This window comes from Seriola lalandi, unplaced genomic scaffold (assembly GCF_002814215.2).
Source record: "Seriola lalandi dorsalis isolate HSWRI2012SDOR001 ecotype SW California unplaced genomic scaffold, Sedor1 jcf7180002054850, whole genome shotgun sequence".
Classification (NCBI taxonomy): Eukaryota; Metazoa; Chordata; class Actinopteri; order Carangiformes; family Carangidae; genus Seriola; species Seriola lalandi.
Window position 1 is genome coordinate 2,909,502 of NW_019525403.1, and position 16,545 is coordinate 2,926,046.

Sequence of the window (16,545 nt, forward strand, 5' to 3'; positions counted from 1 at the left end):
CCCCCACCCCGAACTATACACCCATCTACCGTAGGTGACGCTCAGCGAGGGCGGTAGGCGTTAGCGGTTAAGTCAATCACAGTAGTCTTGAATGAATAATGAGAGAACCCTGCTAGAGGACGATGTGTAATCTGCTTTCATCCCTCGCTTCACACCTCTGTCTCGCATTAGAATGTAATTTAGAGGAAGAGTAGCAATAGGCCTAATAACTATTTATTCAGCTGTAACAGAGACTTCTCCACGAGCCATGGGACATGCCCATCACCACTGTCAAGTGAACTTCATGAGCGCCGCGTAGCCAGCTGTGTGTGTGCGAGTGTGTGTGTGTGTGTGTGTGTGTGGGAGGGGGGGGGGCTTCAGTAGATGTCTGTGGAGTGTGCAGTAGTCTCAGAACCTGGTCCTTCAAAAACCAAGTCCTCCTCATCGTCTTCTGTGAGCAAGCTTTAGCTGTGTGTGTGTGTGTGTGTGTGTGATGTGACGTGAACACACACATTCCACTTCCTTCATGACTGAGATAGTTGGTGTTGTGTGTGAGGAGAAGCTGCACTCCAGGGAACTTCTGTCTTCTCTTTGTTTGTTGTCCAGCTGATGAAGGGACTCTTTTCTTCTTCTTTTGTGCTTTTGTTGAATCACTTCCTGTGTGCCGGGGTTTTATTTTTGCTGTATGCCTTTTGACCTTATTGATTTCGCCTTGAATGTAGAGCTGTGTGTGCGGCCTGCTGTGAGGGCAGTGGTGCTAACCCAGGTCTTTGTTGTGTTGCCGGCTCCGCCGCGGCGCTGTGGCGTGGCGGAGCCCTCCCCTGAATGTTTTAGCCATTAAACACAGAGGAAGAATTTTATATTTATGCAGTTGTACATTTTGTTTCTTTGTCATGTATAAATGCAAAACCAAAGTGAAGAGAGTCTTCATCAGAAGCAATGCAGTACTCGTTTCTAGGATCATCGCCACGTTCAGTGCTACAGTCAGTGTCTCGTCTCGCAGCCTTTCACTGGTCAACTCTGATTTGTGTTTTAGCCATGATGAATGTAGCTGGTGCAGAGTGAACAAGAGGAGGAGGAGGAGGGGGTCTGTTCATCCACCTCTGTCATTCAATCAAAGATAGAAACAAATAAAATCATAATGGACCTTCATTGTCTTCTCTCTTCATTCATTTGTCTGCGCGTGACATGTACTCTCTATATAGCGACCACAAATTTCACTAATTTGAACCGTCATAAAAGACTTTTGAACACACAAAGTCAAGAAAAGAAGTGAAGAAGAATCAGGAAAAAAAATCTGACTGCACTTACACTTTTTTTTTTTTTATAACTAACTTTATTGGACACATGGACATTAATCATAAAACGAAAAAAGAAAGAAAAATAACAAAGAGGCCAGAATAAATTATATTCAGACATACTTTTTTTATACATTTGTTTCATAAAGAAAACACTTTGGAAGGATTTAGTGGAATAAAACTTTTATGTATGTAGTATTTAGTTTTAATGAAGATGATATTGCTTGTTTTTCATGATGACTCCTGACTGGATTTAAAGAGGATAAATCTGTATTTAAGGATCTGGAGCTCCGACAATCAAAGTTCTGGGTTGCGTCACAAACAAAAACAGTTTCTCTATCGTTTCTAAATTCATGCGGGGTGTGCAGCGGTTAAACTACAACTTTAAATGTTGCTGCAGGAATTGTGGGACGGCATTTCTCCTTTCCTTTCATAAAGGAAGGTCCAATGTTTCCTATGATAAAAGGAGATAAGATAGGAAACATTCAAGCTCCTTTCCTCAGCTCTGATCATGGCTACTTTCTAATATCTACAAACATAACTCAACATGGCTGGAATCAAACCCACAGTTGGCCATTTGTGCTGAGGTTGTGTCAAGTATTAGTTATAACTTATAAGTTAGTTATAACTTATAAGTTATAACTTCTGACTAAACCACCGAAACTTGTGAAAGACAAGCTCTTTCCTCCTCTGTTCAAAATTCAACATTTGTGCTGTAATACTGCCATCTAGTGGGCACTTAGAAAAACACACCACATTAAATGAATATGTCAATTATGATATTGAAGTTACATTTTTATCAATGAGTAGAAGTATATATTTAATGTATACATGTTTTATGTGAATATTATTATTAATAATCAATATTCCTAATCTTAGGTACAGGTGAGTGTCTGTACAGAGCAGCAGTGTTAACCCTTTCTGTACACACATGTACTTCCTGTGCTGTCTCTGTCTGTGAGCTGACCTTTGACCCCACCCTGTGTGACCTAACAGAGGATTGTATGACCTGTTGTTGTCTGTTCAGTCAGGATCAGATGCAGACACACACAGATCTGTAATTACAGCAGGAAGCTCCCTCACTGAGGGATGGGGTTTCAGGTGCTGACAGTCAGCCAATCAGCAGCTGCATTTATCTTTTTCTGGAGCTTTCCATCACATCTCTTGATCGTCATCAGCAGAGAGCTTGAATGAATGACTCAAGTTCAGACAGAGCTGCTGATGGATGATGCTACTGATGAAGACTGATGAAGACAGTGAGAGGACAGGAAAGAGACATGAGGAGAGTAATGGAGCAGTGAAACAGCATCACACTGTCTCCATGGCGACTTAACACCAGTTTATCCCACCACCACTTCTTCTGACCCCCTGGGAACCTGCTTGCTCTCTCTGCTCTCATTAATAATTCATCCTCACACACACATACACACACACACACACACACACACACACACACACACACACACACTGGAGCGTGTCAGTAATTGATTTCATTCACTTTAAATGTCTCAGGTGAAGTAAGGTGTAGGTGTAGAGACAGCTGTATGTGTGACTGCAGGTGTGGAGAGGAGCCAGGAGAGAGAAGCCACACCAACACACACACACACACACACACACACAGATAATGATGACCGTGAAACTGCACAATAAACTCTTCACATGTGATGACCTCATCACACCTGCGCTGGCCCCGCCCCCAGGGAAACACACGTTCAGCTCTGCTGCAGCTCCGAGACTCTTTGTTTACTGTGAGAGGTCTGACTCTTTCTGACTGACTCCTCTAAGGCTATATATATATATATATATATATATATATATATATAAAATATTTTATTCCAACTTTATGAGGTGTGTTGCTGTCTCACTGCTCCATTACTCTCCAACTTTATGAAGTTGGAAAAACTGACTCATAAAGTTGGAAAATATAAATATTTTTTGCCTCTTTCCATGAAATGATTGTGACAATGTGATTTATTTCTGTCAGGTTTTGCGAGGTAAGTAGGACCCAAATGCAGTCAACTCTTGGGAGACGGTGCAGGCAGGTTTATTTAACCAAAAATTAGACGTGAACAGCCGTGAACAAACCCTGAACTAAAAAGACGAACCGACACAGACAAAGGGAAGCACAAGGACTATATAGACAAGGGTGATTGGACACAGGTGAAACACATTAGGGCGGGGCAGACAATCACAGACACAGGACCAAGACAGGAAGCAAAAACACTGACACACATGGAAACCAATTACAAACTAAAACAGGAAGTGCAAAAACTCCAAAACAAAACTAACAAAAAGTGTCTGCCATTGCAAACCATGACATATTTCATTTCACCTGGGTAGTTGGGACACATAATGTAATCATTGCACCTGGTCAAAAGTGATGACTGTGATGACTATATATATATATGTGTGTGTGTGCGTGTGTGTGTGTGTGTGTGTGTGTGTGTGTGTACACAGGAGCAGCAAGCAGGCTCTGGAGGACAAGCGGCAGGAGAGAGGAGACTTATGGAGGAAGAGACGGGTCAAATAATCCATGTGGAGATCAGACCAAGGAGGTTCAGGGAAAACCAAAGAAGAAGAAATCTCTGAGGAAACGATTCCTCCAGCTCTTCAGATGAACTGACAACCTCACTCTGACCCCCCCAACGACATCACCCCTGACTGTACTTCCTCTCTCTCTCCTCACCCTCCCTAACCCTTTCACCCCCAACCTCTCTCTCTCCTGCTTTACCCCCCACCCCCTCTTCTCTTCAGCCTCACAGATCATGACGATATCTGATTCTGAACTTTTCATTTGAAGTAGAAGGAGATCTTTTAAAAGATAACTGCACAATCAGAGACAAATATATAATTAAAGATATAATTAACTAAATATCTGTTATTACTTCTGAACACTAGGGGGCAGCAGCGGTACAGCACATTTAAACAACTGACAGAGAACAGATCAAAACGAGCTCGGTCGTTACTCATATGTGTTACATCACAGCATCTTCTGAACAAGATGGCTGACGTGTCTTCTGGTGTTCCAGGAGCTCGGGGGGGGGGGGTCAACAGAATCCGGATCAGTGCCGGTCGTGGTTCAGAAATTTTAAAAGTAGAGAGGTGAATCTCAAAAAACTGAAAACTGACATCACCTCTGACATCACAGATTATCCCTGTTTTCTACCTGCTCGGCTGTTTGAGGCCCCGCCCCTGCTCCTGGTCTCATCTGTGGAGGCGAACTGAGCTGATGATGACGATGATGAATACGTCCCCGTGGGATGCAGATGGAGCTCTGACAGGAGTTTAATTGGTGAGTCAGGTGAGAGCTGCCTGTCAGCAGGTCGTTAACGATGTTCCAGTTTAATCAGCTGAGATTGAACCAGTCTCCCGGTTCACCCACAGTCACCACACTCAGAGCGTTACTGGTCACAGGTTCACACTATTCAGCCTGGTCTAAGACCCCCCCCCCCCACACACACATGCTCCCTAGAGGCTGCAGAATCATATCCTCTGAACCACATCAGCAGAGTGATGGGGTAAGCAGTGCATCCTGGGAGATCCTACAAACAACAAGCTGCATCCAGAGCATCTTAGAGAAATGATGAATGCTCATGGGGCCAGTGATTATCTGTGGACGACCTACAGAGTGTGAAACGAGAGCAGGTCCCTGCAGGAGACACAGAGAGAGACTTCAGTCAACATTATATTACTCACTGATCCTGGTCCCAGAGTTCACTACAGCACAGTTAGAGGGGTCCTCTAGACCCTGAACCTGAACCCCTGCACACCCCCACCCACCTCCACAACAGGATGTGAAGCTACTTTCAGTCAGATCACATGATCACCATTGTTTCTAAGATTCAGACTGAACATCGTTGGTCGACATCACCTGATGTTTTTTTTCTAATGAACAGCTGTTTTTTTTCTAATAAACAGCTGTGCATATACATGGTACACATGATAAACATATGTACTGACTGTAACGCTCCACAGACTGAACTGAACTGTGATCCATAACTTCTCCTCCGTCACCAGGAGGCTTCAACAGATTACAACTAATCTCATTTACAGCAGCTAATCTGACCCCACACACACACACACACACACACAGACATAACACACACACTTAGTCCATGGGAACCTAAAGAGAAAACAGCTAGATTTGATTTGATTAAATAACTGTTTAGAATAAATAGTATTTTTAAATGTACATATTCTAAATTATTCAGGGCTGATCTGCATCAGGAGCAGTAGTGGTTTCCAGGCTGATCCAGATCAGGAGCTGCAGTGATTCCAGGGGCTGATCCAGATCAGGAGCAGCAGTGGTTTCTTTGTGATCCAGATCAGGAGCAGCAGTGGTTTCTTTGTGATCCAGATCATGAGCAGCAGTGGTTTGCAGGCTGATATAGATCAGGAGCAGCAGTGGTTTGCAGGCTGATATAGATCAGGAGCAGCAGTGGTTTTCAGGCTGATCCAGATTAGGGCCCTGCAGCCTGTCTCTCAGGTGCTTCCTTTGACCTGTCAGATTCATGTGCAGTAAATAAAGACCATGATGCAGACAGAGACCGACTGTGTTTTAGTGAGGACTATAGGACTAGGGCCGAGCTGGGATTATCTTCTGGAGGATTGTCCTGCTGGAGCGGGAGGTGGACTCTGAAGTCTCACTTAGCTAAGAGGATTTACTAAGACTGGAAGGAATCTAAATAAAGAGGCGGCTCCAAGTCCTTTTCATCCACACAGGGACAAAAAAAGATGCTGGATATATTTATCAGAGCAGATCATCATCATCATCATCATCATCATCATCATCCGAGATGTGAAGATGCAGTGAAACCTGAGACTGACTGTTTTACTGAGGACTACAGGACTACATTTTTAAAACCTGATCACCTGATCAATAAATTAGTTCAGTTTAATGATGGATACAAATACCTTTTTATTCTGAGGTTCTCTTTTAAAGCTTGCATCAAGAGCATCAAATCTCCTGTTGCCGTGGTAACGTTAATGCCCACAAGAAGAGATGAGATTAAGGTGGAGCCACCACCTCCCATCACTGAGAAAACTATATTTTTGCTGAGTGTATTTTGTTTTTTACACTTAATGGTAATTAGTGTCATTATGTTGTTACCTAGGCAACCTGCAGGTCCATACAAAGAGAGGTTTGACTGCGGAAATGCGCCGAACAGGAACAGCTACCAAGGTGTAAGGTGTATCTTCTGCCGCCATCTGATTCTCAGCTGCTTTAGTTTCCTCCCCCCTCCTCCTCCTCCTCCCCTCTCCTCCTCCCCTCCCTTCATCCTCTGCTGAGAGGTGCATCAGTGAGGATGAACAGAAGCAGCTCCACCACAGCAGAGGATGGTTCTGTCCACAGAAAAGCTCCAGTCTTGTTTTGTGCAGTGACTCGTGTCAGACAACGGACAATAACTCACTTCACAGCGGGATCTGTAGAGCTGGACCAGGACACCTGGACCAGGACACCTGGACCAGGACACCTGGAGTCCTCGGTCTCCTGTTTGATGGGACAGAGGAAGAGCAGCTCACCCTGACCTCTCCTTACTGTCTGGACATCATCACTCACACTCAGGTAAACTACAGTTACACACAGACAGTGGTTGTTGTTAAAGTGACAGTGTAAAAGTGAGAAGAGATCAACTGTGAGCTCAAGGAGTCTCAGGCCGAAGGTCTAATTTTAGCTGAAGTAATCTGCGAGAGGAGGATTGGAGTTAACGCTGCTAAAGAACAAACGTGAGGAGCTAATGAGACTAAACACAGGTAGACATGTTCACCTGCTGACGGAGGTGTGTGTTCAGAGTGTGTGTGTGTGTTCAGAGTGTGATTCATATCTCATTGTACTGGTGAAGACAGCAGCTCTAACATATAGTTATAGGCAGGAAACAACTCAATCAGATCACTTCCTGTTTGTATATAAATATATATCTAAAGTTCAAGATTCAAACTGAACTTCATTTGTATTTTTATAGTTAAGATGAAATAAAGTTTCAGCACTAGGATATAAAATTGAAAATCATGAAATCACTGAGGAACAAACAGGAAGTGAGTGTGTGTGTGTGAATATTAAAACCAGTATGACCAGTCCACTGGAGCAGCTCCCAGTTCAGTGCTGGGTCAGGGTCTGAAATGTTCTCTACATACAGATACATGTAGGTGAATGAGCCAGCTTCTCTAACACACCTCCGTCTGCTGGATCCAGCACACACTGCTGATCCTGATCTGATGTCGACAGACACCGGGCTCTTCCCTCTACCTTAACCAAACATCCCCAAACTAAACCCTTAACAGCAGAAATATAACTGCAAAACTGAACCACTGGACCCACCAGAAAAAGAAACAAACTACATTTGGTCACTTTGCTGCTGCTGCTACTGATGTCAGGCCAGGTGTGGAAAAAAAGTGACAAACTAGAACTAAACTCCTCTCCCCCTCTTTATTGACTCCTCAATCACCCTAAGCAGCTTCACCTGGAGAAAGGAAAATCACGGACCATGAGTCAGTGACATCACATGATCAGAAGGGTGGAGCCTGTAACAGTTGACTCTGTGGACTCTGTAGACTCTATGTTGACTCTATGTATACTCTATGTAGACTCTGTAGACTCTGTAGACACTATGTAGACTCTGTAGACACTATGTAGACTCTGTAGACTCTGTAGACTCTGTAGACTCTGTAGACTCTATGTAGACTCTGTTGACTCTATGTAGACTCTGTAGACTCTGTAGACTCTATGTAGACTCTGTAGACTCTGTAGACTCTATGTAGACTCTGTTGACTCTATGTAGACTCTGTAGACACTATGTAGACTCTGTAGACACTATGTAGACTCTGTAGACTCTGTAGACTCTGTAGACTCTATGTAGACTCTGTAGACACTATGTAGACTCTGTAGACACTATGTAGACTCTGTAGACTCTGTAGACTCTATGTAGACTCTGTAGACTCTATGTAGACTCTGTAGACTCTGTAGACTCTGTAGACTCTATGTAGACTCTATGTAGACTCTGTAGACTCTATGTAGACTCTGTAGACTCACTCTAGAAGTGTTAAAGAAAATCACCCTCATGTCTCTGATTTGTGTCCCCACCTCTATGAAGAACTTGATGAGTAGACTCATGGTTAATGTGTGTGTCTCTAGGCTGATGGACACCCAGGATCAGACCTCTTCCGTGGGGACAGGACTCCTGTCCAGGTGAGTCTCACCATTGACTCAGTGCTCCCACTTCACCTGAGACACCAAGAAGCAGAATGTTTCTACAGCACATACACAGTGAAGGGAGCTGATATTAAAATGGTATTTCACCAGTTGATAAACCAATGATGTCATTGTGATCTATTTCCCGAGGCTGTCCCACACGAAGAACAGTGTTGCACCTGCAGAGTCCGTGTCCTGCAGACAGAGGACAAAGGACAACATGAGGAGCAGGAGCAGGTGGGTCGGACGAGCACACAGAAATGATGAGACGTAGCTACATTGTCGCCATTTTGCCTCCCTCCTAGCTAATCCAAATATGGGCAAAGAAATGGGGCGTGTGGAGCTGAGACTTCGGTTAGCTAGAAGGCTAGCCCAAGGCGCATTCAGCTGCTGGCTACTACTTAGCTAGTTAACGAGCTACGCTAACAAGCCGGATACCAATACCTGCTAATTAGTGCTAACAAATAAATAAAATAATAGTAGCATTTCACTAGTTCACTAGAAATGTATTAAATTATTTTTTTATACCAGGCTGCTGCTCTAAAGTTGAACATTTTAACATGGGAGTCTATGGGGACTCTCGTTGAAGCCGGATTCTAGTGGTCATTAAAGGAACAGCAGGTTTTGACACTTCGGTATTGGCTTCGGTTTTTACTCACTCAGATGTCTGGAGAAGAAACACACATGGATGTTATAATCTCTTTGTTGTTGGACTGAATGAACCTAAGGAAGCAAATCTTCAGATTTAATAATTACTTCAAGGCTGAGAATCTGACCTCGAGTCCCATCCTTCAGTCTGACAGTCAGACTGTTACTATGGAGACCACAGAGATTTACAGTGGCCCATAAGAAGTAATAATACGTTCTATGTTCCCTCTGAGAAAAGGCTGCAGGTGCACTGAATAAAACATAAAACATTTTTAGAGAGAGAGAAAGATCATAGTAAGAACACACTACACCTCTTTATCTATCGCTTCATGTAGTGTATATAAAGACAAATAGTGTGGGAGAAAATGTGTAACATTAAGTATAAATATAAATATTTCCTCCATCTGTCCAGAACCTGAACCTGTAAAGTCTTGATCAAACCTCTTGCTCTATGTGTTCATCTTGCAGTGATGGTCGGAGTCCTCTGGCTGCACAAAACATGAACAACTGCAACAACAACGACGGGTAAGATGCTGCTGGATCCTCTCACACATGGTTAATAACTGAAACAGCTCTGAAACAGTTGGTTTATATACTATGAACGGAGACAGAGCAAATTCACTTCCGAGAAATATGAATATATTGTTAATTTCTTAAACACATCTTGTCAGCCTTGGTTGTCCATGCAGTTTTCCTTAAGGTCATATGGTCCAAAAACTGTCCCGGTTTATGGTCACAATATATATGAACAGACAGTGTGAAGGCAATGTGTACTGTAACATGACTGTGGTGTCACAGTGCCCTCCTCAGGCCGTCTGACGGTACTGAATGTCAACAAGATTAAACATTATTCCCGCCTCTGCTTATGGACATTTACAGCAAGAAAGATGACAAGAAGGATGAAAAGAAAGACGACAAGAAAGATGAAAAGAAAGACGATAAAAAGGATGACAAGAAGGACGACAAGAAGAATGACAAGAAAGATGATAAAAAGGAAGAACCGTAAGTAACATAATCATCATCATAATTTCCTCATAATTCAAACTGACAGATATAAAAACTTTATGTACCTAGTGAGATAAAGGTAACAAGCTGTTCCATCATACAACGATCACGCTTTCATTTGGAAAGACAATGACTCTAATCCTTGCCGGAAGTTCTTCTTTTCTAAAACATGCTTTTTTAGCAAAACCCCGTCTTTTCTCCTTCAGGAAGGAGGTGTGGATCATGGATCCTTCCACAGACCTGTACTACTACTGGCTGTGCACAGTCTCCATCCCAGTGTTCTACAACCTGATGTTGCTGGTGGCCAGGTCTGACTTTACTGCATTTTGGTTTTCCTCTTAACCTCATTGTAGCTTCAGAGTTTCCTTGTCATCTCATTGTTTCCCTCTAGGGCTTGTTTTAACGAGCTGCAGTACGCAAACACAACACAGTGGATGGTGCTTGACTACATTTCAGATGCCCTCTACTACTTTGACACTTTTGTAAGAGCCAGGACAGGTCAGTGGTGGGAACTTTTCTGAGTGTGTGAGACTTTGAATATATGATAATGCTAATCAATTTCTTATTTGTGCACAGGTTTCCTGGACCAAGGACTGCTCGTAAGGGATGCAAATGTCCTGAAAGAAAAGTACATGAAGACACGTCAGTTCAGATTAGATATCATATCCATGATTCCTACTGATATTGTATTCTTAAAAATTGGAATGGACAACCCAGAGTGGAGGTTCAACCGTCTCTTTAAGTTAGCCCGACTCTTTGAGTTCTTTGATAGGACTGAGACTCGAACCAATTTCCCCAACATATTCCGAATCGGTAACCTTGTACTTTACATCATCATCATTATCCACTGGAATGCTTGCCTCTACTTTGCCTTCTCGAAGATACTCGGCCTAGGCTCAGACACCTGGGTGTATCCAGACTTTAAGAAGGATCCAGAGTTTGCTCGTTTGGCCCGGCAGTACATCTACTGCTTTTACTGGTCCACTCTCACCCTGACCACCATTGGTGAGACCCCACCTCCGGTCCGAGACATTGAGTACTTCTTTGTGGTAGTTGACTTCCTCACAGGGGTCCTGATCTTTGCTACGATTGTCGGCAATGTTGGCGCCATGATTTCCAACATGGGCGCCGCACGTGTAGAGTTCCAGTCTAAGATCGACTCTATCAAGCAGTATATGCAATTTCGAAAGGTCACCAAAGACCTGGAGGTGAGGGTGGTGAAGTGGTTTGACTACCTGTGGACGGAGGATAAAACCTGTGATGAGAAGCAGGTGCTGAAGAACCTGCCAGACAAGCTAAAGGCTGAGATAGCCATCAACGTACATCTGGAGACCCTAAGCAAAGTGCGCATCTTTCAAGACTGTGAAGCAGGTTTGCTTATTGAGCTGGTCCTCAAGCTTCAGCCTCAAGTTTTCAGTCCTGGAGACTACATTTGTAAGAAGGGGGACATTGGCAGGGAAATGTATATCATCAAAGAAGGAAAACTGGCTGTAGTAGCAGATGATGGGGTGACCCAGTTTGTTGTTCTCAGTGATGGGGCGTACTTTGGAGAAATCAGCATCCTGGGTATCAAGGGCAGTAAGGCAGGAAACCGAAGAACAGCTAACATCCGAAGCGTGGGCTACTCTGATTTGTTTGCTCTGTCCAAAGATGACCTGATGGAGGCACTCACCGAGTATCCTGACGCTAAATATGCACTGGAGGACAAAGGAAGGGCCATCCTGATGAAAGATAACCTCATAGACATGTCCCTGGCCTCTATCGTCGACGCCAAAGACTTGGAGAACAAAGTCAACCAGATCGAAGCCAGTTATGAGATCATGTCAACCAAATTTCGAAAGCTGTCAAACCAGTATGAATCCTCCCAGCGTAAAATGAAGCAGCGGCTCACTAATCTTTCAAACCAGGTCCGAACCCTCAGAGTAGATGATGATGATGAGTAGAGCTTGGCTTGGTACTACCAGGCTAAGGGACTCATGGTAGTGTTGGACTCTGTACACACCACATGACCTCTGACCCGCAGCTGGACAGTCTATCTCTATTCATATTTCCCATATATAATCACAGGTATGAATAGGACTGGACACCTCAATATTGAGTATCATAAAACTCACAGTGGGGAACAGACTTCGTGGTCAGATTCTTGTTTACTTGTCTTTCAAACAGATATTCTGTGATGTCACCATCATCACCACCATTTATTTTATTTTGTTACATTAAAAAGTTTTTGTAGAAAAACAAATGTTAGTGCTGTGTAACAAAACGTATCACAAAAGGTCTCAGAACTGAAATATGTGTCATCTTTGCACCTGTAATCAAGTCATCTAATAATATCAGTCTATCATATGGATTCTTAGCCCTAGTAATCAAGTACAGAGGCATCTGTCAATGCAACGTTTATATAAATCACTCAAGAAAAGTACCAATACCACCACCACTTTGCCTAGATATTCTATAAAATAAAGTTTGACATGAATATATTTGATTCACAAAAATTGTATGATCGTTTTCATTTGACATGTTTGTAGCATGATTTTAAAGAAATTATGTTACCTGGGTCCGTATTCAACAACCGCAGACAAGATGCTTACTGCAGTGACTGCATTCTGCTGATGTAAAAATGCTCAGCTGTAACATTATTTTCAAATGTTCATAATAAAAAATTGCTTTTACTATGTATATCAGTCTGATTGTATTTTGATTGGAGGAAGTGACCACAACCTTTACTTTCAGGTTAGGTGATTTAAGATTTAATTCAAGAAGCATGCGTTCCTGTCCAACACCATAACGACATGGAGTCATTTTAGGAAGTAAAATGTAAGTTAACATTAATTATGTGACTGATACGTTTATCCATTAGCCTGAAGATGTTGGTTTTCATACTTTAAGAGGACACTAACAGTGTATCATAGTTACTGTTTAGCCATGCTTGTGTGGCTTTATTTCACTGTCGTTTATTTGCTACGACACTTTAGTCTTGACCAAAATATCTCAACAAAATTAATACAAACATTCAAGGTCCCCAGAGGATGCATCCTGAAGACTTAATCCTGACTTTATCTAGCGCCACCATCAGGTGGGTTTTCATTTCCTGTAGTGTAACATCTCAACATCTGTTGGAGGATTGATTAGCACAAGATTTTCTACAGACAGACATGGGTTCTTCTTCAGTGACACTATAAAGGTGAATTCATCCATCAGTGGTTCATATTTCTGCTTGGTTAATGACCAAAACTAAAGACAATCCCATGAGCCTTCGCTCTTTGTGTTTAGCTCTACTTAGCAAGAATTAGCATATTAACATGCCTATTACATGATAGCATGTTAACATTGTAGTCTTATGTTAGCATTTAGCTCAAACCCTTGACTTCTTAGCCCAACACACATATAATGTTCCTGATGAAAATATTTGAGCGTCAGGAACATTTTAATGACAGAGGTCAGGTGAGACACATTTCCATGACAACAAAGCACCTGTGGACTTCAATCAGGGTTATAAGGCGACAGGAGTTGGAAAAAAGCAGTCATCTTTATTGAGCATGTTTTCACAACACTGAATACTTTTAGCCTTTCATCAGTTTGTATCTTGAATGTAAGTGTCGACTCAAATTTAATTTCATGAAAACTGCTTCCCTTTCCAAGATCAGGTTGACCTTTCACCTTTTACCTTCACTGGGCCGCAGAGCCCAGGTGAGCAGCATCTTCAACATTACAAAATGGGTACAAAGTAATGTCAAAACAGCTGAGACCAGATCTGGGCTCAATGACGGTTGGACGTAGTCTGTTCCCCTTTGTTTTAACCCTCCACATGATGTATACAATGTGTTTACACAGACATACATGTCCTGACTCAACTCCAAACAACCAGAGGGAGGTACCATCCGCCATCATTCAGCCCAGGTCTGTCTGAAACCACGAAGATGAGAAAATAATGGATCAAAGACTGGCTCAGGGTGGTGGACTGTGGTGGTCTGAGCACCGTGGTTTAGTGGCATGTCCTGGGCACCATCCGGCAACACAAAGAGTCAGAGTATCAGAGGACCAGCATCTCCTGGTCTGAAGTCACAGATTCAGCCTCCTACCAAACCACCACCACTGATGTTACCATGGCAACACACAAACTTCTCGCTGCATCACTACCTCCCTACATTGAGGACCTATCCTGTCTGTTAGAGTCCTGGTCCAAGGGAGTGGTTTTTAATAATCCAGGTGTAAGAAATTGTAACTTAATAGTTTTCAGTAGCTTTCAACCACATATCTTGGTTTTCATCATCTTTACCAGTGAACAGCTGTTCAGACAGCTGATGTTTGTTTACATCTTAAACTGAAACGGCTGGACAAAGATCCAGGGGGATCACCAGAGACTGTCTTTGAACACAGACCATCTGACACCTGAGCCAGCTTCACTTACTAGCGAGGACCATGAGCTGTGGTTGAAAGCCAAGAAAAGCTATTAAGCAGACCTCGACACAGAAGCTGTTCAGACATCTCTACAGCAGCGTCGGCTCAACCACTTATCTGGAAGTAAAACAAAGGGTGAAAGTACCAAGACCAGGTTTTAGTGGATATTTACTTCCCTAAAGGAGGTGTGTGATCCATCGTCGGAGTGTCACTAATCAGCTGATTGATTTTCAGATTTGACCCAATAGATGTAAGGAACTGGACACAGTTAGAACATCATGGAGAACATCAGTATCTTTAGCAGAGCACCCTCTCGGATCATCACGCTTCCTGTTAGAACTTCGGGTCACTTTCAGGTAAGTGGTTTAAACTCGCTGTGTGTGGACGACTCGTGCAGCTGGTCCTGATGAACTCTACTGTCACAATCACAAACACAGATATCTCTGCCTGTTCACAGTTCACATTCCGACTGTTCTAAAGACAGTGGTTACACCTGCTTTATCCTCATTTATCCAGATTAAATCTGATCACAGTGATGAGTCAGAGAGGACCAATATCAGTGTCATCTCTGTGCACACAGTCCAGACCAGGACAGGTATCCTCACTTTGTGTGTACGTAAAACTAAACTAGACAATGTACATGTGGCAGATGTTTTCTTGCTCTACACAGCTGGATTCTGTGTCTTTGCCTCCAGATGACATTAACATTCATCCTCTCATGTAATAGTGGAAAATAAAGTCAAATCTAAATGTCACTGTTACCTTAAATGTTGTTCCTCCCCCTGATAATGGGAACCAATCAGAGGCCTGTGAGAGACTTGTGAGTTTAGGTTCAGGGTGGAAGGACCGTGCTCAGACTGCTGGTCTGTCCTCACCCTGTCCACAACAGAACCTGGTTTTGTGTTAACATGACAGGTGTAACCACAGCCAGAGCCTCAGGTCCAGTGGACTGAAAACTACTAGGGACCAAAGCTCAATGAAAACGTGTGTAGTTTCTGTGTGTGTGTGTGTGTGTGTTTATTGTCTAAACAAAGCCAGAATCAAACAACACAAAGTGCTAACGGGGGTCTCACCTATCAGCTGACAGTACAGGAGGAGAGCTGTGTGTCTGAGGCCGTCACCAGTGAACATGCAGCGTTCTCTATCAGAGCTCCACCCGCACTCTTATATAAATACTGTTTATTTAGAATCAACACAGGAAGACATGGAAATAAAATGCTTCAGACAATCACGGCTCCTGTGGCCAGAAACAAACATTCTGAAAATGTCTAAGTGCACTTACACAGCTCTGACAAAGGTTTGAGTCTAACCTGCGGTGATCCCCCTCTCCCCCCTCCTCCCCCCTCCCCGAAAGGAACAAAGGCCCAGAACTAAACCGAAACGTTGCTAGTTGAAGATGTCATTCAGGACCAGGTGCTTACCTTGATCTACCTGGACCTAGCGGAGACAGTAAGAGATGATGTGAGTGGAATGGTCAGTGGGTACAGTATTGGTTCAGGTCTACTCTAAGACTAAGTCTCCTCTGTCAGCAGGCTGTGAGCTCAGGGCTACTCTAACACGTCTTTGTTCAATAAACGGGTTTATATTGACTCGTTAATGCGTCATCCTAAATTTACATAGTTTAATATTGACCCCCCACCCCCTCTCCACCAGGGGGGGAGGGGCAGGCAGCCATGACAATCACCCACTTAGCCTTGAAATAAATAATAAGGAAAAGGATCCTCTCTGTACATAGAAAAGAAGGGGGGGGGGGGGGGGGGGGGGCTGCGGCACATTCACATGATGTGGATGTGGGGTCGGGGCTTTGATCAGGAGGTCTCTGTGCTTACACTGACTGATGTGGGATGATGCAGGCACAGAAGAAGAACTACAGCTCCTCTCTCATTATTAACTTGCTCTTCCTGGAAACATACTCTGCTCTGTCTTTGTCACCTTTACATTGTGTCTGATAACGGAGGGGGCGGGGCAGGGTTTGATGGGCGTTCTCAGAACGAGTCCCTGTGCTGGGTGGGTGGAGCTTGGGGG

At 43.4% G+C, this 16,545-nt stretch overlaps 1 protein-coding gene across 1 annotated transcript; it reads left to right on the forward strand.

Annotated features, from left to right (window-relative positions):
• Positions 1 to 6,609: 6,609 nt before the first annotated feature.
• Positions 6,610 to 12,798, forward strand: LOC111670333 (cyclic nucleotide-gated channel alpha-3-like). Its single transcript, XM_023427006.2, has 8 exons — positions 6,610 to 6,843; positions 8,410 to 8,463; positions 8,617 to 8,703; positions 9,583 to 9,639; positions 9,994 to 10,116; positions 10,326 to 10,427; positions 10,511 to 10,617; positions 10,696 to 12,798. Exons 2-8 carry the CDS (start codon positions 8,414 to 8,416, stop codon positions 12,060 to 12,062), a joined length of 1,893 nt encoding a protein of 630 aa, XP_023282774.1. The 5' UTR covers positions 6,610 to 6,843; positions 8,410 to 8,413; the 3' UTR covers positions 12,063 to 12,798.
• The last annotated feature ends 3,747 nt before the right edge of the window (positions 12,799 to 16,545 follow it).

Bases quoted from the DNA above. Each gene is read 5' to 3' on its own strand.
- LOC111670333 (XM_023427006.2), top strand. From the start codon at position 8,414: ATGGACACCCAGGATCAGACCTCTTCCGTGGGGACAGGACTCCTGTCC. The intron at 10,117-10,325 runs GTAAGTAACATA...TTTCTCCTTCAG, and splicing joins GATGATAAAAAGGAAGAACC to GAAGGAGGTGTGGATCATGG. The intron at 10,428-10,510 runs GTCTGACTTTAC...GTTTCCCTCTAG, and splicing joins CTGATGTTGCTGGTGGCCAG to GGCTTGTTTTAACGAGCTGC.